Below are 22,193 nucleotides of genomic sequence, written 5' to 3'. Positions count from 1 at the left end.
TATCGCACAGTCACAAAACATAACATCTTGGAAAATGTCAGTGAGAGGCATAATGTTTAAAATTATAAGAACAGCAGGAAATGCAGTCTAGTGGCACAAGAACTTGGCAGGAGTAAAGGAAACTTATGTTCCAAGGTCATAAAAGCAGACAGTGAGGATATGTACATGGCATGCTCACCAACCCCTGGCATAAGCCAGCCCATCCTGACGTAGGATGACTTCATTGACATTCATTCTATAAAGGTGGGAAGATAAGAGACATTCGGCAGAAATGGTGCTTTGAAATTTGAACTCGGGTCTTCTCCAGGCATCTCTGGGGTTCAGGCTACAGGAGGGGCAGCCCTCCCTATCAGCCATGGGAGACACTGCAGTGAGCCCTGAAGCTGAGCCCAGACCCTGGACACATAAGGCATGTTAACCACACTCTCCACTAGCAATACTTTCAATTTATAACCTATTTATCAGAACACAACCCCATTATAAATTGATGAACAACAGTCTGTTCACATTAATGTTGGCAAAATATACATGCATACATGCAAGCACACACACGAACACACCTCAGTACACACCAAAACATACATATATACATATATATATACACTCACAAAGCACTGCAGAGAAACATTCTGCAAAGGAAGAAATGTAACCAAATGCTAACATGAACACTATATACTTTTAATATCTCCTCAATGACATGTACAGTAAATATTCTGACGGACTTAGAGAAATGTATGTTCTGAAGACTCACTTGAAGTTGGTGACAAAAGCAGAAAGTAATGGAGCACCTACTCAGGTCTACTAAGATGTGAGCTCTGAGTGACGAGGGATTGCTGGGACAGTCCATGGGTGACACTCTTCTCCCTCTGCCTCTTACTTGGTCAAACCTGGCTTTCCAAGACAACCTCCCACCTGGAGCTCACCTCCTCTTGCCCTGCTCAGCCGGGTCCCCACTGCTCCCATTCTCTGCTGTGTGGTCTGAGTGCTTTTCGCTGACTGTGTCCAGCAGGGCCAGTAGCTGAGGCTGCGAAGCCACTGGAAGCACCACACTCAGGAGTCGGAGTAGAGTGCTCCCTGGCACCATTGTCATCTTTGAGAGGTACGACACCAGCCTCAGTCCCTGTGCGAACACAAAAGGGAAGAACCAAAGTCCCAGCTTTCTCTAGATCTGCAGGGCAGCAATATCTAATTCATGACATCCTCAAGGCTTTTGTTGTCCTGGGGTAATAAATATTTCAGTGGCTCAGCCTGGAAAACATCCTGACTTCACAAAGCTGTCAAAAAAATGTCTGTGGTCAGCAGCCTTGGCACCCACAATGACTCTAACAGCTCACCCACCCCTTCCAGGTGAGCTCACTTGAGCAAGCCAGAACCACGGCACAGGAGGCCCAGCATGTACCAGGACAATCAGGCATATTTCTCCACTCCTGCCCCACTTCTGGGAGGCCCTTGGGATAGCGCAAGCTCTGAGAATGGCTGAGTGCCCCTACACCGGTGGATGATTAGAGCCACAGCTCCACTGGTGGATGATTAGAGCCACAGCTCCACTGACATGTGAAACGACACTCAGCAATGAAAAGGAAGGTTGCTGAGCTCAAGAACTATTCGATGGGTGTATATGGTCTGTCTCCCTGGGACGCAGGCTGTGCGGTGCCACACACAGAGCACTGTAGCGGACCATGGAGGAAGGATGCAGAATGGAGCCATGGCTGCTGAGGCTGGGGATGGTGAACGTAGCAGCGGTCTCAGCTGGGTCAGATCATTCTGCATCCTTGCTGTGGTTACAGGAAATCTCTGTGGTAACAGGACAGAAAGCTGCAGAAACATTTCATACCTGGCTTAATGTGGTCTGAGGCAACCCCAAGGAAACAAGAAACAAAAGGTGGGTGGTGTAACTTTCTACACCCTAGCACATCAAAATGATTTAAAAATAAAAACCTTAAAAATGTACCGACTCCGTACCCCTCAAACCCTTGGCTGAGTGCCCAGCCTTAACGAACCAAATGCTAACTTCTTGAGCCCTATCTTCATTTCTCTTTATGCCTCAAATTCCTCATCTGTAAAATGAGACTGTGAGACTACCAATCCTGCTGCAAAGGGTTCGGTGAGGACACAGTGGGGCAGCACATCACTATAATCCCAGCACTCAGAGGTGAGACAGGGGTTGCCATGAGTTTAAGTCTGAGGGATGTCCTGCCCCCAACCAAAAACAACAACAAACAAAAACAGAGTGAAGGTTTCTCCAAGTGCCACCAAGACCCAAATAAAAACCTCTCCTCTCAGTTGCAGAGTGGTCACTGGCCAATCAAAGCCCTTCCCTGGGATTTTACATGGTAACACCTGGGGTTGAGTGTGAGTGGAGATTTGAGTGTCCAGCAAAGCAGGGCAGGGGGTGGAGAGTCTGAGGTCAGGGCTGCCAGTGCCTGATTTATGTGTGGAGAAAGTTCCCGAGTGGGCAGAGTGAAGAAAGGAGGAGATGGAAAGTCCACTCTATCTGCTCTGCTGTGGGGAAGGACTGTAGCCGTTATGAGAGTCCCTGTTACACTGTCATGTGTAGGGAACACTGACAAGAAAGATGTCTGTACACACCAGGCAGACACAGCCATCTGAGCCCTCACTACAAACGGGACATGTTGGCACTAAGGGGACCTTGTTTCGTCCTGGGGACCAAGAGGCTTAACACCATGGCTGTCATCATTAGCATGCCTTCTGGACCGGGGCTGACCTGAACCTGCATCAGGACCATCCCCATCTGACACAGGGAAGATGTCACTTCTGAGAAAGGAAAAATGTCCACACATAGGGACAGGCGCTCTCACCTGGCTGCACAGACTGGCCATGGTGTCAGCCTCCATGCTTTCCAGAGAATCTTCCAGCAATGCACTGTTCTGCCGCTCCTCTCTCACCCTAGAGTGAAGAGAAAATCCCAAAATTCAGCCCAGCCCAAGGGAGCTCATGGGAGGGTAACTCTTTAAGAGACAAAGACTGACAGGTGAGAGGCTTCAGGCGAGGAAGGAGGAAGAGCCTCCCGGCCCCTCCTCACCTGGACCACTTCCTACAGAGCACAGGAGGCTGGCAGAGGAGTGGAACTCCTGTGAGCTGAATGAGGGGTGTACTGGGGCTTTTGGTTGCTGTGAACCCTGCTCTGAAAACTCAGCTTGGTCCTCCTGTCTAGGACCAGGTAGACCAGCACCTGGGGTCCACACCTGCTTCTGCCCTGTGCTGAAGCAAAGCCAAAGTCACCATCCACAAATGGCTACAGACAGTCCTACTTTGGTGGCAAGGCCATCTGTCACCTTACTACAAGAGGCTTGCTGTACCCCCAATGCAAGATCAGTGCCAAAGGTGAGGCCACTGATTAGCTCATCGATCTCAGTGGTTATCACAACCCACAGCTTGTGTAGGCACAACTCAAACCCAACCCTGACTCCTGCAGATTCCCTCAGAGAGCAGGAGAACATGACAATAATATAAAACCCCTAGATAAATCAACTTAATGCCTCCCTGACACACTCAGCCCCTTTGTCGGTTAATTCCAGGCAATGAATCTGCACTTTGATGTTGAGTTTACCCAGGAAACAAACTCAAATAAAATCAGTGTAATCTCCCCCATCAAGAAACCAAGTGGAATGCTTCTAAAAACTAGTCAATGTGTGCTGTGTACAGTTTCTATCTGCTACTTTACACATAGATACGGTAGTCGCAGTGGGGAGTTAGGGAGCTACAGGAAATGGTGTTGCTCCAGGAGCACAGAATGCCACAGGCAAAAGCTAATTGTCTGATGTTAATTGTGAAAGAGCAAAGAACAAACAAGGTTGGAGTCTGTCTATTTTGCAGCTCTACAGAAGCAGGGTCTAGAACTGTAGCTCCGGGGAATGCGAACAGAGCGCTTCCTGTGCCAGCTCTATCCCCAACCTTGGTGCTGTGCCACGGCTGTGTGAGACTTGCCAGGTGTGGGGACACGTGGCACCTCTCTATCATAGCCTCACGACTTCTTGTAAGCCTATGATTATTTGAAAACAAAAAAGTTAAAAGGGCCTATTGAGATAGTGGCTTAGCAGGTAAAGGCACCAAGCCTGAACTCCCAAGTTCAATCCCCAGGACCCACATGGCAGAAGCAGAGAACCAACTCCTGAAAGTTCTTCTCTGAACTCCACACACATACAAGCATACACACACTCAAAAAACTAAAAATGTCTTTAGAAAGTTAAAAATATTGCTAGTAAACATCAATGATATTAAAAAACAAACAATAAATTATAGAAGGAATCAGAGAAGAAAGCTGGCATCCTTCAACAACAACAGCTTGTACGGAACATGGGGATGGGGTCTAAGGCAGGGAGAGGCCAGGTCCCTCAGGCCAGAAGGACCCCCCCCCCACCACTCAGACTATAAACCGCCCACCTACCTCTGCTGCTGCTGTTCCAGTAGCTTCTGGCTCTTGTTCAGGGCCTGCCGCAGCGTGGCAGAGACTTGCCTTTCAGGATCCATCTCCCCAGGTTCGCCCAGCCCTGGTCCTTCAGCCATCCACCGCTGCCAGCTCTCCAGGACCTGCTGCTGCTCGGCTGCTTCCTGCTGCACCAGCCTCTCCTCCAGCTTCCTCTCCAATTCCTGCAGCTCCTGCAGATGAAGAGGCAGGACTGAGTCCCACTGATGCTAGGTCGGCAGGAGTTACAGAGGTCACTGAGGCAATGTTATAAGTAGCTGTGTTTCCAGAGGAGTCATGATGCCCCTCTGTGGTTGAACATTCCTGAAGCTGAAGTTAGGTTCTGGTCAGATCAGAAAGCAAAGGATAGGCTACTTTCCCCATGGCCACCCATGTGTACTTATGAAGGGCCTGCATTCTCAAGAGTATGACAAGTATAGCATCATTTTTCATTGTGGGTTTGTGCCTCCCCACCATCCCCACAGATTTTGCTAGAAGAACATGGGAAATGTCCTAAAGAGAGATCTGATCCACTATATTTTGAGACATCTCATGCTATGACTACCACCCACCTCATAAATGTGCATAAAAATATCTTTTAGACCCACAACTCAGAACCCTCTGGGCTGCTATTGCCTACTTTGGAATAGCCTACTCTAATCTCGCTTTTGAGTTCGTGCTTTGCTTTGCTAAATACGTTTCTGCTTAACCTTCTGAGCCTCTGGATTGAATTCTTCCAGGAAGGTAAGACCCAGAGACCTCAGTAAGAGTACTTTATAAGTGGCTGCTTCAGTGCCTCTCACCTGGGCACATAAATGTCATGGGGTGGCTCTAAGTTTCAGACACTGCACAAAGTGCCCTAGACTTAGCGACAGCTCAGTGAATGCTGATTGATAGAAACACCGCTTTTGCTTTTGATCTCTCAGTGCCTTAGAGCAGTGATTCAGGGTGGCAAGGCGGGAAGTGTGAAAAGCCAGACAGAGTCATCCACCAGAGTGACTGGGGCACCGAGACAGTGAAGCACAGGAAGACATCTCTTGGGGTTGTGAGGAGAGGCTCAGCAGGTGACTCAGAGCTGCAAATGCAGCAGGGGCCCTCATCTGGGGCTACTCCTCTTCTGAGCAATCCCGTCCTGTTTAAATTCGCCCATCCTTGCCACGCGGTCCCACTGCACCTTCCTATAATCCAATTTCACAAAAGGAGTCTAAATTGTTCACTGAATGAGATGCATGCCATGGACTCTCCTTTGTTTCTTCCAAAGCTTTTCATTTCATGCTTTTTAAATTCTCCAAGTGCTCAACAGCTTAGAAGCTCATTACCAACGGGAAAGTACTTGGCACAGAGCGATCGAGATGCAGAATGAAGAGCCTTGTAGAGAGCAGTGCTGGCTGCCTTCTCTCCCTATGCAACCCGGGAAGGTACAGCTCGTCCACCATCTCACCTCAGGAATGTGTGGTCTGGTTTTGTCTCAGCTGCTTCTGATGTAGTGCGGCATAGGGGCTCTCCCCTTGCAGGGTACTGTGATGGGAAGTTCTGACATTGCTCAAGAGCTCGGAGATGAAATGGGAAAGGCAGGTGTGTTCCCAGGGTAGCAGAAGAGTGACATCTGAGGTAAACAGTTCTGGCCCAGAGGAGCATCTCAGGCACTCGGATGTCTAACTGTCTCACTGTCCAGAATCCCTGAAACACCTTGGGCATGGTTTTCCTTTTTATAGGGGGGTAGGTTGTGAATTTTTTTGAAACAGGGTCTCACTGGGTAGCCCTCACTGTCCTGAAACTCCTTATGTAGAGTAGGCTAGCCTTGAACTCACAGAGATCCACCTGCCTCTGCCTTCCAAATGCTGGGATTAAAGGTGTGTGTCAGCATGCCTGGCTGCCTTTCCATCTTAAAGGCTCATTTCCTATAACTAGAATGTGGGGCATTGGTCCATCTCCATGACAGTAACCTCCAAGTAAAGCACTTGTTATATGTTTTGATAGATGCTCTGTGGAGGCTTCCTCCTGTCACTAATATTCTGAGCATCTTGAATGGGTGTTATCTCTATATGAGCTGAAATGGTCATGTGAGCTATTTCCTCCCTGTTAATCTGTTAAGCAAATGAGTTTTGTAAACCAATGTCCTTGTGTTAAAATCCTGGAAAGTTCTTATATTCCCAGGGAAAAAAATCAGCCTAGACATGATGGACCAATTATTCTAATAGATGGATGGGTTATGTTAGCTGCTGCTTTGCACACAAAGTTTACAATTGTGTTCACAACTGCAGTTCTGTCAGGTACCACCTGGGTCTCCTATGAGATGAGAATGACAAAACAAGATGAACGTTCTAGTGTCAGGGATGATGGGAGCATGAGCGTGATGATGCTTTGAGTAAGAATGGTCCTCATAGGCTCATATGATGAACACTTGATTGCCAGTTGATGGAACTGTAGAGGAAGGATTAGGAGGTATGGCCTTATTAGAGGTGGGGCAGCCTTTGGGGTTTCCAAAGACTCATACTGTTCCCTGTGTGCCTCAGTTTCCAGCTTGTGAATCAAGATGTTTCTGCCACCATGCCTTTGCTCTGCCGTCATGCATTCTAACCCTCTGAAATAGCTCAGTTAAATGCTTTCTTTTCTACGTTGTCTTGGTTGTGGTGTTTTGTCACAGCATTAGACAGGTAACTAAGACACTTTATGGTTTGCTGGAGTTGATTTAAAAAATGGATGTATTTGTGGCTGTAAGCACAGGTCTGTGACTTCTGTCATGGTTTCTGGCGAGAGTACTTACCTGGAGACTCCCATGTTGAAGGCTTGACTCTAGCTTGTGGATTGCTGAGAAATGAGTGGATCCTGAGGGCTCTGATGTAATCAGTGCCCGATCTGCTTATGGACTCATAACTTGATGGCATTTTTTGAGAAATGGGGAAGCTAGAAGCAGGACCTGGCTGGTGGAAGAGGCGCCTAGGTATGCCAGCAATAAGTGTGGGAACACCAGACCTTGAGCAGAGACCCACTTCCCCTTCTGCCTGGGAGTTGGCAGCTGTAAGACAATCTAAAGACATGTTTGCTAAAAACAATACAATGCCTGGGGGCATTAAGTTCCTGGAAAAGGCCTGCCTACAGAAACCACCCTGACCTCGACCTTGTCCAAAGACTAACCGCCCCTTCTGCCACGCCCAGATCAGTTTCTGGGGTCAGAGCAGAACCAGCCAGGGTAGAGGAGAGAGCAGAAGCTTCTCTGGTGGGAGCCTTTCTTAGGAAGTTTTCTTGAACCTTTTTGGAGCCTGCTTAAAGTTTTCTTTACATCGTTGAACAAGTCTCTGTCTTGTCAATCCCCGACACCCTCCGCACCTTCTCGGACACAGGCCGCGCAGCAGACGCGACAATTGGAGGTCCCACCGAGATCGTGAAAGCGAGGTAAGTGAACGGGGTCGTCCCTTTTGCCAGCTAGGGACAGATGGAGGAAAATAGGAAAAGAAACAATGGGAAATAGTCCCTGGAAGTTTAAATTACAGTATCACGTAAAAAAGTTGCTTGAAGAACAGGGGACTACAACCATGGCAGGCTTTTTAAAATGGATTGAACGAGGGAGCCCATGGTTCATTACTGGGGAAGGCTTAAATGTCCCAGATTGGGAGGATGTTTGCTATGATATTCAGAGAGCCGGGTGTTGGTGGCATACGCCTTTAATCCCAACACTCGGGAGGCAGAGATAGGAAGGAATGAGGCCATCCTGGTCTATAGAGCAAGTTCCAGGACAGCCTCCAAAAGGATAGAGAGAAACCCAGTCTCAAAAAAAAAAAAAAAGAAAGAAAAAAGAAAAAAAGAAATGAAAAAAAAAGGGTAAAATAAGAAATAAAATAAAAATCTCCAGTCTTTTACCTGATCCACTGAGGTCAGGAAAGTAAAGGGGAACTGAGAGATCTAAAAGGCTAGCCAGTAAGGCTATGTGGATGTGTTAAAAAGGGGTACCAAGCTAGGGGTACCGGATGAAATCTCCAGGCCTTCGCCTGACAAAGGTCAGGAAAGTAAGGGGACCCTGAGAGATTGCCCTCAGTTGGAGGGGGTATTGGATTAAATCTCTAGGCCTTAGCCTGACACTAAGGTTGGGAAAAAGGGGAACCCAGAGATTGCCCTCAATTGGAGGGTGGATTGTGTAAATCTTAAGGCTTTTTGCATGAGGGAACATCCTGGGTTGAAAGTTGGATTGAAAATGGGTGAATAGCCGGGCGTTGGCGGCACACGCCTTTAATCCCAGTACTCGGGAGACACAGGCAGGCAGATCTCTTGAGTTCAAGGCCAACCTGGTTTATAGAGCAAGTTCCAAGACAGCCTCCAAATAATACAGAGAAAAAAAAAATTGGTAACAAGCTGGGCGGTGGTGGCACACGCCTTTAATCCCAGCACTTGGGAGGCAGAGGCAGGCAGATCTCTGTGAGTTCGAGGCCAGGCTGGACTGACAGCCTCAAACAATACAGAGAAACCCTGAAAAAAAAAATGGGTGAAAAAAATTTGTAACAGTAAAAAGGTACTGGTATTAAGTAAAGAAAAAGAAAAAGACAAAGGTATATAGAATGGAAAATTTTGTTTACATTTAAGTTCTATTTTGTGAGTCATCTCTAAAAACTTTTGGCCAAAAGCTTGGCCTCTCTACCTTGCATCTACAGTTACAAGGAGTAGGTACAGCTGTACCCCATGACTGTAGCTCAAATGGAGGAATGATAAAGAACATACAGGACTTTTTAACCTTTTAGTTCAAGGATTGGCTGGAGTTGTTCTTTTACATAGATTTCAATTAAGGAAGCTTCATTGCAACAGACTAATCATGACCTAGGGAAAAAGGATGACTGAAAGATGCATGTATGTTCTGAATGTATGGTGTGGCCACACCGGTATGTATGAAATGTGATTGTGAATGCATGAGTGTGAACTGCTTATATGATTAAAAGGATACTTAAATCCCTTCAAAAATAGTTAAGAAGCTACCTAGATTGCTTTATATATAGACAAAAGGAACATCCAGCCAGTCTGTTAATGTTTTTACAGAAAAATTTAAGATGCAAATGAGGCCTTGTCAGCTAGTGAGAGCTCTACAGGTTAGATTGGGAAAGACTGCTCACAGACTTCAAATAATTTTCACAAGTTATTTGGACACATTATAGTTTACAATCTTTGAGTGATTTTCAGAAGTTTTTGGGAAATATTTAATGGATATGTCCTTTTTAATGGGCATCTACAAATAATCTAAGTAGTAATCCCAATTTACCTAGATAGTCAACCAAGGAGGGTAGACAAATCCTTCTACTATTATGGTCCAGCTTCAACAGTTCAAAAAAATTTTTTTAGAAAATAAAAAAGGGGGAATAATGTCCCCAGTCCCCATATGACTCATCAAATAATGCACTCCTCATTTAAAAATTTTATAATGTGAATGCCAGTGAGCTTCAGACAGATTCTGGCATGATGGAACTTGAGCAACTATTGCTCAGGTCAAATGGAGACATCCATGCACTAAACAGTGGAGAAGACCCTAATTTGGGGTCGAGGGCATGTTTGTGTTTTCTTGTAGGAAAAGAATAAAAGCTTTGGCATGGAGCAGAGAAAAACTGGACCTGAGACCATGGGAGTCTACCTAAGCCAGTTTGAGTGAGATCTCCTAAATCAGTGTTCCTGACCCTTGCTGTCATCGAATCTAGAGCCCAAGAAAGAAAGAAAACAGTCGGTTCGAGATTTCCAGTTTCTCAATAGACCTGCTGCATCAACCTTCCGGACCCATGAGTTTTCATCGTGAAGCCAACAGAGAAAAAAGGACCCATTTAAAACATTTGGACATTGGTATGGACTGTGATGAGGGGCAAAAGCCTCTTTTCAGTAATTGAACAGGACATGGTCACTTGAAATATCAGACTTGATGGTTCCTGTTTCTGGAATCACGACTAGGCCAGTGTATTTTTCTAGAGAGATGCAACTTGTCCTAATGCAACAAAAAGGAGACTTTGACTAAAGTCGCATAATCAGCTGACGTTGAATCAACAAACTGCATCACCACAGGAACAAATTGGTGCTCTGTGGATAGTGCAACAAGCCTATTGTTCATATTTTTCATAATGCTACATGTGTAACATCAATGATTGTACCTAATGTATCCGTGCAAGTGCACTTTCTAAATGCTTTCCTGAGCAGATCTTGGAACAATTGTAACTTTATCAAATTGTAAATCTAAGTCACATGCGGGTTACCCTTGTAACAGAATGTAAATCACGTACATGTTACCCTTGTAACAGATGAAGGCTGGTAGAATGTTATGGCCCAGATCTGGTGATGGGTACGGTGATGGAGAGGCGCTATGTCAATGGGGGTCCTGGAAATGGTGGCAGTGGCGGTAGGCATTCTGGCTTTATGCCGGGCTCAAACGTGCCTTGTCCCAGAGGCAAGAGATCCGTAACCAAGTATTGCTTAGCCTAGCCCATGGCAATCCCGATAGCCATGAAGGTTGGTTACAGATGATTTAAAGTTGGGGTGCTCTGATGACGGGCCACCTGTGGGGAAGACCCCTCCCGCCTAAGACAGGGGTTCAAGGTCCCCCAATGACGGGAAAGGGAGGGTGACCCTACTTGACCTAAGCCAGGAGTGCCTCATTTAAAAATAAAAAGGGGTGAATTGTGGGAACACCAGACCTTGAGCAGAGACCCACTTCCCCTTCTGCCTGGGAGTTGGCAGCTGTAAGACAATCTAAAGACATGTTTGCTAAAAACAATACAATGCCTGGGGGCATTAAGTTCCTGGAAAAGGCCTGCCTACAGAAACCACCCTGACCTCGACCTTGTCCAAAGACTAACCGCCCCTTCTGCCACGCCCAGATCAGTTTCTGGGGTCAGAGCAGAACCAGCCAGGGTAGAGGAGAGAGCAGAAGCTTCTCTGGTGGGAGCCTTTCTTAGGAAGTTTTCTTGAACCTTTTTGGAGCCTGCTTAAAGTTTTCTTTACATCGTTGAACAAGTCTCTGTCTTGTCAATCCCCGACACCCTCCGCACCTTCTCGGACACAGGCCGCGCAGCAGACTCGACAATAAGCATGCTAGCTCTTGTCCCTGGCCACTCCTGCGTTTGTCTGCTTCCTGGTCAGCATAAGGTGAGCTTCTCTGTACCGCCAGGTACTCATCCTATGATGCTGTCCCTAGCCACCACTGAATGTAGTGGAGCCAGCCAACTTCAGACTAAAACCTCTCAAGCCATGAGACCAAATGAGCCTTTTCCCTTTCATTTACTTATATCTAGTACTTCCTCACAGAGGCAGAAAAGGCTAACACACTTCCAAGCCAATTTCATCTCTGGCATTGAGACTATACACTTATTGTTTTTCCTACTAGAGTCAACTTTTATCATTTATATTTATTTAGACAATTTCCTATTGTACTTATCTTCAAACTCATCTACATAATGTTCTGCATTATAGTATTCCAATTTTAAAAACTCTACTGCATCTGTGGCTTTAATCCTTTAACATCTCGATGCTATTTATTTGCCCCATAGCCTATTTAATTGTAAACCTTACCAGAAATCTGTATGTTTTATTAGACTTTTAATTTTCCCCCAGTACCCCATTTTTTATTAGTTCTCTCCATGTTAGTTTTGATTTACACCTTATTTATGCTGTACTCCTGTCTCTAGGTGTGGGATAACTAAGCCTCAATGGGCATGACAGCTGGCCTAGACCAATGGTAAGAGCATGTACAGTAGATACTTCCTGACAGTCAGCCTGGGTCTGCCAGAGGGCCTTGACACAGCAGCCGGGTCTGATGAGAGATGATGTGGACCTGTAGACAGTGACCATATCACTTCAGGAGATGCCAGCTCAGAGGATCCACCCCCGGGGGGCAGGGTGGGAGGTATTAAGCTTACCCCTTCCTGAAATAAAGTGAGCTCATTGTTTCAACTTGTCCCTGGTGTCTGTGTTGTTGGTGTCATGTCTACTTTCCCCCACCTGCAAGGGACGCCCATCAGAACCCTGCAACATTTCTTTCTGCCCTAAATTTAAAAAATGTTTTTTATTCTCTCAAAACTTCATGCATTTATTTGTGCATATATATTTTGATCATATCCACCCACCACTACCTCCCTCCATTCCCCTTAGTGGCCCCACATCATCTTCCTCCCAGCTTCAGGCCCTTTTTAAAAATATATGATCTTAGTTATGATCATTTCTATTCTGACATAAGTTTAAGACATGAATTTCCTTCTAGATACTTTCACAAAATGAGCACATTTTGATACATCATATATAGATCTTTTAAAATTGTTTTCATACATTTTTAACTGTTTTACTTCTTTGACTATGGAACTATTTAAAAATATTTTTAAATTTTTCAAAGTTAGGATTTTTTTTATAGTTTTCTCTTAACAGATTTCAGTTTAGTTGCCTTTTGTCAAAAGAGGCCAGCTGTGGTTTGCATGCATGCGTGTGTGTGTGTGTGTGTGTGTGTGTGTGAGCTGTCTGTCTACACTGTTACCCATGCTTTGGAAGCTCAGCCTGTCATGCTGCCTCTCAGAGCTGAAGTTTTCCACTTTGATGACTGTGGCAGTTTGACTGTGGACTTCATAGTCTCATAGGGAATGGCACTATTAGGAGGTATGGCCTTGTTGGAAGAAGTGTGTCACTGAGGACAGGCTTTGAGGTCTCAGATGCTCAAACCAGACACAGATACTCACTCTCTTCCTGATGCCTACTAATCCAGATATAGAACTTTCAGCTACCTCTCCAGCACATGTCTGCCTATGTGCTGTAAGCTTCCTACATGACAATAATGGACTAAAGCGCTGAACTGTAAGCCAGCCCCAACTAAATGTTTTCCTTTATAAGAGTTGCTATGGTCATGGTGTCTCTTCACAGCAATAGAAACCCAAACTAAGATAATGACAGATTCACCAACTTCCCTCTAGTCTAGCAAGTTTACTTTTGTTATTTTGAGTCTTTTATGAAGTACATGTACATTTAGAATTGCACATTTGATCCAAATAGGTAAAAAAAAATCAAAAATCACTTTTACATTAGCTTTAGTTTCTTTAACAAATTGCATACAGAATTACTTTACATCCTGTGCTGAAAATCTGAATACACCTTAGTGTATTCAGTGATCTTAATGACATGTTTTTGGCTTGTCCTGTGCCTAAGTCATCTGGACTGGCTCACGTGTGACTTTTATTTATTTTTCCCTCAAGGGTTTGTGATCATCTGAACTTAGTCTGTGGAAATTCTGAGGTCCCAGAGAGAATGTTCTTCCCTGGAGAGGATGTCTTTGGGCGGGGACAGTCAAGTCACCTAGAACAATTTCAACCTTGTTTATTATCCTGAAGGTTCCCTTCTTGAGTGGACTGTGCTCCTTCTGGGTGCCTTCTTCATGGTAGCCAGCATGGGTTTAGACTTCACAGTCAGGGGCTGCCCTGTCCTTACAGCAGGCTGGAGACATCTCTCCCTTGGGGTACCACCTCACCAGGACATCCACAATCTCGTCTCTTCACCCCCCCACCCCCCACCCCAAGCTGCTCCTTAAGTTGCTGTGCCGGCCTCTGTCTTCTCTGTGAGCACAGCCTGCTCCAGGGCAGTTCAGCCCATGAGTGCCTCCATCTACTCCAGGAGGTCTCGAAGCAGGAGAAAGCATGTGCATTTTATGTGTCTACACTGAGTGGGGCTAGATAAACCCACTTCCATACCAACCTTGATTAACTAACTGTTACAGGACAGGATACACAGATCTACTGAAAATAGTCCTGGATCCTTCAGAGTCCATGACCATTTGCTCCATTTTAGAGAAAGCACGGTTTACAACCTTCACAAACTCAACTGGGATTGTCTGTGATCTATTAACTTGACATGTCTGTCAAAGTCAGAAACAGATTTGGTTTCTGGCCTCATTCAATAGCCATTCTGTCCCACAAGGAGACATCTGCCCACTCTCTTTACCTGGGAATTGAGACTAACAACAAACAGCACAGCTCAGCTGTTCCTGTGACTGATCCTGCCTAAAGCTTAATATTAAGAAGTACGATTAGGTAAGGAACTGTCAGCAAGACCATGACAGTCACATCTCAGCACTTGCCTGCCCACCCAGGACCTCAGTAAGAGAGAGCATTTTCCTCCCTGGATGCTGTTATGGTAATTCATAGACTTAAAAACAAACCCTACACGTACTCTCAACCCTCACCAGAGAAAGAAGCTGCTTTTCCCTGTAGATGGTGATTCACAATGAGACCCGCAATTAGCATTGAAAGAGAGAATCCAGAATTCTCTAGCCTAAATGGGACATCTGTATCATACCCATCCTTCTGGGATTCAGGGACCATTGCAGAAGAGGGATCGCAAGCCCCAGGAAAGTGGTAGATAAATAAATACAAGGAGAGAATTTTCCACACACAATAAGGAAGCTGCATATAGGACCTCACAGTGATTGTGACCACATGCACAAGGTCCAAGAAAACTCAAACCAGACAAAATCCTGTCATGGGAAGAATTTTCAAGAAGTCCCATCCCTAGCTGAGAAGCTATTGTGATGGGTAGCTGTAGAGACAGGGAGAGTCTCTCTTCTTAAGGGTGTGGCCCCTGGTAGGTTGACCATACTACAGTAGAGAGCCACACATCTAAGAGTATACGGGAAGCACAAACTATACTTGGGAGTTAAAAAATGAAAAGACGCAAAGTTGGGTGAGTGGAGAAGGAAGATTAGCCCTGGGAGGAGTTGGGGGAGCAGTGAATATGCTCAAAAGACATTGTATGAAATTCTCAAAGAATTAATTAAATATGAGGGGAAAGTCTACATGTAGGTGCTGGAGGGATGGCTTAGAGGTTAAGAGCATGTGCTGTTCTTTGAGGACCTGAGTTCAGTTCCCAGCACCCACATCTGGCAGCTCCACAACTGCCTGGAGCTCCAGCTTCCGGTGAGCCACTATCTTCTTCTGGCCTCTATCCTCACTTCCCTCATGTGCACACACCCACACAGACACACACACAAAACACATGGCTAAAAATAGAATAGAATCTCTTTCAAAAACCTACATATAAAGGGCCTAAAATTGGTCCCCAGAACTGCTTTACCACAGCTTTTGCTTCACGGAGACAGTTCTTCAGCCGGCATGAACACAGTGAGTGGGAATGATGGCAGCATTAGGAATCGAACACACAGCCCGAGGCACGGCCACATTGGATGTGCCCTAACTGAAAGATTCGTGGTGAGTTTTCATGGAACAGAACGAGATGCTACCAACTGGGACTCATGCCTGGGATGGAAGAGGCATCGAGTTCCCAGGGTGTGGGGATTCAGAGACAAGAGCCAGAGCAGGGCAGGGCTGGTTAGGGCATAGTGCTCTTGTATAATTAGTAAGACACCTTACTTGGTCCCCACTTCACATACAGGACATGTGGTAGAACCTATTCCATGCCAAACTAAGCACCATGCACCTCAGGATGGTGTGAGCACCCATTCCTACCCCTAACCCCACTCACCGGGCTGTGGGACTCCAGGATCTGCACACAAGCTGACTTGGTCAGTGTCTCGGATTCACTCAGCTCCCCCAGCAGCAGGTCTTGAATGGTAAGCAAGGCCGTGTAGACAGAGAGGGTCTCAGCAGCTCGGGCCACCTTCTGGAACTGCAGAGCCACAAGTGACTCAGCAAAGTGGGCCTCCTGGGCCTCCAGCCTCTGTACTCGCTCATGGAGCAGTTCCCCTCGAACCTGGGGAAGGGGACAGAACCAGAGAACCTGAGGGGCTGTGGGAAGGAGAGCCTACTGCCTCCCAGACACACATGCTGAGGATCCCAGAGGCCCTGGTCAGAAGATAGCAGCCTGGGACTCTGCTGGGAGCAACACAAGGTCCCAGCTGTTGAGGACATCAGGCTCAGTGTCCTCACTGTCTCTGTGTATCTTCAGAGCACCGGGGCAAACACAACACTCCCCAGAAACACAGGCTTGCTAGGGAGAGGCCAGGGTCTCTATCCAATCTCTATCCAATCTGGAGAACCAGGTACCCATCCTGAATGGGTTTCCAAGGTAATTGCAACTAAATAGGTAGCAGCCAAGAGCTAGCCAAAGAAGATAGCCTGCTCTGCCAGAGCCTGGGAAGCTTTCCCTGAAAGTCTGGGCTTCTTTGTCTCCGAGGACCCTGCCCACCTTCTATCATCATGTGGCTGTTTGCTGACCTCCACTACTGAAACTACTTGCTTTCTTGGACCCTAATTCAAAGAGCACAGATTTCTATCCTGTCTTTTTAATTAACCAACATGTGTGTCATCATAGAGTGAAGTGCTTATCCAGGAAGCTGCCAAGGACACATTGACAGTATGTTCCTCCTCCAAAGTTTCCAATACTAAAGACTGTCCTTAGCCTCTTTTCCCTGCCCTTGACCAGCAGAAAGTAGTTACAAGAATGACAACCATGCCCATTTTAACTTATCTAATAAAAACTAAAGTCACACCATCTTGTAATGGTCCCCCATCTTCGCTAAACAATGAAAATTCCTGAAACTAAAGTAACTTGCTTTTCTAGACTGTTTCATCTAGATGCTTTTTCATCTCCTGACATCTTTAACCTACCACTTACCTTAATCCCTTAGCTCCCCTAGTAATGGCAACCTCAGGCAAAACCTTTCTTCTGCCCTAGAACTATCATTTCTGTCTCCCAAATAAACTCCTAAAGACAGAATTAGGAAACTGCATATAGAAGATTCAAAAATCCTCCCCATGTAATCAGGTTTCACGAGCTGTCAGGAGTCCCCATAGCCATGGAAACCATCAGAGGGTGACTCCTGTCCTGCACTTATCTCTGGCCACCTCTCAGTAATCCTTGCTTCCAAAGCACAACCTGACAGGCAAGTCTCATCTGAACAAACCATGCAGGGTATAAAGTGCCTGTGTTCTGGGTCTACACAGAAGTCCTTCAACTCAACAGTGAGAGTCCACATGAGCTGGGAAATCTGCTAATGTTGCTATGTCTGATGGTGCTGCCAATACAAACGGCACTCCATGTGTTTTGAGTGTGTGCTTTTTGTTTGATTTATTTTTTTGTCTTATTGGGTTTTTGTTTGTTTTGATTCTCTCTCTCTCTCTCTCTCTCTCTCTCTCTCTCTCTCTCATTCTGTCTCTCTCAAGGTGAGCAGACATGAAATGAGGTAAGTAGGGATAGGGAGGTGGGGAGGAGTTAGAGGATGGGAAAGAATAAGATCAAATTGTATTGTATGAAAAAATAGTAATGACAAAAAGAAACAGAGAGAAGACCAACAGTGATAAAGTAAAAGAGGTCAATAAATAGGACAAGAAGACGGCGAAAGGTGGGAAGAATGAAGACAGTCTTAGAGGAGAAAGGTAAGACTTGGTCCTAAAGGAAAATGGCTGGATGTTTCTAAAACCCAGAAGTCAAAGATGAAGAGCTCATGGGACTCAGATCTGAATAGGACCCACCTCTGTGGGATACTGCTCTAAACAGCAGAAGGGAACTACAGAAAAGACAGCTCCACCCCCTTCCCCACCTATCTGAAAACCAGAGGGAAGGTTAGCCATGGTCCTGCCATTTGTAAAGCTCCTCCATTTTCATTTAAAATGACAATTTCTGAAACCAAAGTAAGTTTTTTTTTTTTGGTCTAGATTTTTATCTCCTGGCTCAACCAGCTTCCACTAATGGCTGACCAGGAGAGATGTTCATCCATACTTAGCCCATTCCCCTTTAAATGCCAGTTTCCTTCCCACATCCTGTAGCCTGTAAGTAGGCAGCAGCCTCTGGTTCCTTACACTAGATAATGCGGCCCTGTAGGTCCCTTCAGGAACAAACCCTGTGCTGCCATTGAATCATTGGCTCCTTTGCAGACCTTGTGAGCTCCTTGAGTCTCAGCCTTCCCTCCTGGGTGGATGCTGAAGGCACAGTGCCCTGCCAGAGAGAGGATGGAGTGAGGTGACAACTCCAGCTTACTGTAAGTGAATACCTTCAATGTGAGGGAAGCACAAAGTCTTTTGAATATCCCCTAAGAACAGAGGACAGGGACTGTTTCAAAAGATTTTCCACAATCCCCCTTTCTTTCTTTAGAAAGCTTATTTTGCTAATTCCAACACCTGGTGAGATTATGTCTCTAGACCAGGTTTGATTCCTGGAGAGAGAATCCTGGGTAAAGACAGATTTGCATATCTATGCTGTATTAATGGCTGGCTTCCTTACATATTCATGCATCTCAAATAGTAACAGCTCATTTGAGAACAAAGGCCTGCTAAATGTTCTTATTGTAAATAGGAAGTTCAAACAACTTCCTTCCTAGTTTCCCTGATAGTACTAGAAGCTCAAGGGAGCCCCTTCTTTGTCCTAAGATGCCCTTTAAGGTTCCTGTGTACTTCCTCAAGTACACACAGGATCTCCAGGACCAGGAGAGAGACCGAGGCCCAAGAGATCTACCAGAAAAGAACCTACACAGAGCCTGCAGAGACCAGAGCCCCTGCTACCATGCTCCCACTGCACTGGGTGAAACATGCCAGAGGCAGGGGGATGTAAGAACCTCACCTTTCAATCCAGCCCAGCTGTGCCAGCAGCTCACTCCGTGAACGCTCCTTTTAGCCCTTACTTCCTGTGATTTACCTCCTAGTCTCACCTACAAGTCTCAGAACGCTTGTGCTCTTGTTTGTAAGTGCTCAGTTAGGCTACAGGACTGTCTCTGCTCCTTCACCAGCCTACTGTGTGGCACTGTTCTTTATGCTCCTCAGCCACACCTCCGATATGCTCCTCTTATTCTCGTGCCTTCCCTTCCTTCTCTCATCTCTATCCCCTCCTCTTTTTACTTCTCGACTATAACCATCTATAGCTTTAACATCTCTAAAATTGGTATGCCCTAAAGGATCCCAACTTTTGCCTCCAAGCTTCTTCACCCACCTCAGTTTTCCTTTCTTTCCACAGTCCATTCAACGCATAATCCTTATCCTCCTGCTTTCCTTTTGCTTCTACTCTAATTAACTAAAACTGTAGTGCACTCCATACTGTCACTACTGATAGCTGGCTGTTATATTTGCATATTGGTAATATCCAGCAGTTAACAATCTGTCCAGGGAATAATACAGAGTTTACAATAGGCACCCAGAGCATATAGACTGCGCAATTATTTTGTGACCCACACACTCAACTCTACCAGGTCCCAGAACATTGTAAGTACTTCCCTTGAAAGAAAACAGCTGATGAGAGAAAAGCAACAGCAATTGTGTAAATCCCAACAGTGACCCCCAAAACACACAAAACTAAGACAACTCCTCTAGAAATTATTAACCCTACAGTGATGGCCTCTGGGAGAATGAGGTAGCAGAAATCCAAGGCAGACAAATCAAAATGGTGATAAATATGTTCAAAGAAATCAGAGAGGAAAATGAGCTGCTAACGGAGAGCACAATCAAACAGCTGAACAAAATAAAGGTGATGGTGATATGATATGAAACACGAGTTCAATAGAGAAATTTGAGGGAAAAAATCAGTAACTCAAATTAAAAACCCTGTGGAAAGTCTCAACAACATAATGGATAATGAACAGGATAGGATATCAAGGCTGAAGACAAGATAGAAGAGCCGGAGCCATCTGACAAGCACAGAGACAGTTATGACTAAACAATGGGGATTTCAAGACACACAGATCCTCTGAAGGACCAAACCAAAGATAAAGAGAATAGGAGAAAAAAGTCTCATTCTAAAGGCATAGAAAACATTTTCGGAAGAATCTTAACCTAGAATTTCTCAGAGCTAGGGAAAGAGTTACCAGTCCAGACACAGAGGGCAGTTAGGACTCCAAACACACAAGGACAGAAAAGAGCTTCCCTGATCACGTTATAATAAACACTACATTTACAGAACAGAGAGCATCCTGGGAACTGCAGGACAGGAGCAGCAGCCTGCATACATGGCAGGCCCATCAGAACAAGAGGGAATGACTCAACTGAAACTTTGAAATCCAGGAGGCCTAGAAGGATTATTTCAAGTTCTGAAAGGCAATAACTCCCACCTGGGAGAACTCTACCCAGGGAAGTTTCTGTCATAGCTGAACTTCACAAGATAAAATTAGGCCACAGGAATTTGTGACCACTGAGCCTGCTCTACAGAAGACAGTTGGAGGAATTCCTTTGGGCTGAAGAGAAAACAATTCTATCCATGAGGCCACGTGAAAGAATAAACCACATTAGAATAGCAGTGTGCAAAAGAACCAAACCACACGCCACCAAGGCAGCAAAATGGTAAGAACCAAAGCACACCTTTCAATGTAGCTCCGAATATTAATGGTCTCAATTCACTCATAAAAAAGGCACCGACTAGTGTACTGCATCAAAAAGTAGGATGAAGGGGATGTCCTTCTGTATGCTGTGAATATATGTTTCTATTATTGTTGATGAATAAAGCTGTTTCGGGCAATGAACAGGCAGGATGTAGCCAGGCAAGAAGTATAGGCAGGGCTACCAGACTAGGAGAAGGCTGGGAAGAGAAATGCAGAGTCTCGAGAGAGATACCACCTAGCTACCAGAGGAGTAACACGCTGGAGCATTACAGGTAAGCGACAGACTCATGGCAATACATGGTTTAATAGAAATGGGATAAGAATTAAGAGAGGGCTAGACAATAAGAAGCCTGAGCCATCGGCCAAACAGTTTATAATGAATACAACAAGCCTCAGTGTGTTTATTTGGGACTAAACAGCTGTGGCACCTGGAAGAACAGAAACTCCATCTTCAGTAGGAACCATCTACTCGTTGCCTTTAAGAGATACATCCAACTATAAAAAACAGACACTACCTTAAGGTGAAAAGATGGAAAAAGTGGTCCAAGCAAATGGACCTAGGAAACAAGCACGTTTTGTTGTTCTGATATCTGACAAGACAGACTCAAAGCACAGCTAATGAGAACAGAAAAAGATGGTGACTTCACACTGATAAGGGGCACAATCCTTCAGGAGGACATTAAGATTCTAAACATACAAGTAAGTCCTGAACACAGATCCATTCAATTCCATAAAACAGATTCTACTAAATGTGATGTCACAGATTAACCCCAGCACAACAATATCAATGATTATTTTCTTACCTCACTATCACCAACTGACAAGTTACCCCAACAAAAATAGAGAAATATGTGAATTAAATGACATCATAGATCAAATGGAAGTAACAGATAACCCCAGAATATTCCATCTAACTACTGCAGAATATGTGTTTTTCTCAGCAGTTCATGTAACTTCCTCCAAAATAGATAATGTTTTTAGGGCACAAATAAAGTCTCAACAAATATTAGAATATTTGAAATAATTCCTTGTCTTATCTGATCATAATAGAACATGAATAGAACAAACTGCACGAGAACCCCAGAACATACACAAACTCAGGGATTTAAAGACACACCACTGGATGGTGGATAGGCTCTTGAAAAAATCAAGAAGGAAATAAAATCATTTCTATAATCAAATTAAAATGAAAACAACAACAGCATACCAAAATCCATGGGATTCAATGAAAGCTGTCTCAAGAGAGAATTTTACAGCTCCAAGTGCCTCTAGTAAGAAATCAGCAAGATCTAAGATAAATAACTTAACAAAGTTCTGGAAAAGGAGCAAGTAAACCTCAAATCACTAGCCCAAAATAAAACATTAATTTTGCAGCAGAAAATAATGAAATGGAAATAAACAAACACAAAATGAAAAAAATCAACAAAACAAAGACATGGTTCTTAAAAAAAAAGATAAATGAAATAGACAAACCATTAGCCAAATGAACCAAATGGATTGGAAGACTCAGATAAATAA

General features: G+C 45.0%; 1 protein-coding gene across 1 annotated transcript in view; it reads right to left on the bottom strand.

Annotated features, from left to right (window-relative positions):
• Evc2 (EvC ciliary complex subunit 2) overlaps positions 1-22,193 on the bottom strand; it is a 101,363-nt gene that overhangs the window by 5,495 nt on the left and 73,675 nt on the right. The window contains exons 15-18 of the mRNA XM_013112441.3: positions 15,899-16,126; positions 4,409-4,620; positions 2,820-2,907; positions 924-1,120 (exon numbers count right to left, since the gene is read on the bottom strand). Of these exons, the coding sequence (XP_012967895.2) occupies positions 924-1,120; positions 2,820-2,907; positions 4,409-4,620; positions 15,899-16,126 (725 nt within the window). The remainder of the gene's footprint in view (positions 1-923; positions 1,121-2,819; positions 2,908-4,408; positions 4,621-15,898; positions 16,127-22,193) is intronic.

This window comes from Mesocricetus auratus, unplaced genomic scaffold (genome assembly GCF_017639785.1).
Source record: "Mesocricetus auratus isolate SY011 unplaced genomic scaffold, BCM_Maur_2.0 Super-Scaffold_100006, whole genome shotgun sequence".
Classification (NCBI taxonomy): Eukaryota; Metazoa; Chordata; class Mammalia; order Rodentia; family Cricetidae; genus Mesocricetus; species Mesocricetus auratus.
Note: the sequence above shows the minus strand (reverse complement) of the source record. Positions and strands in the feature narration are given on the sequence as shown.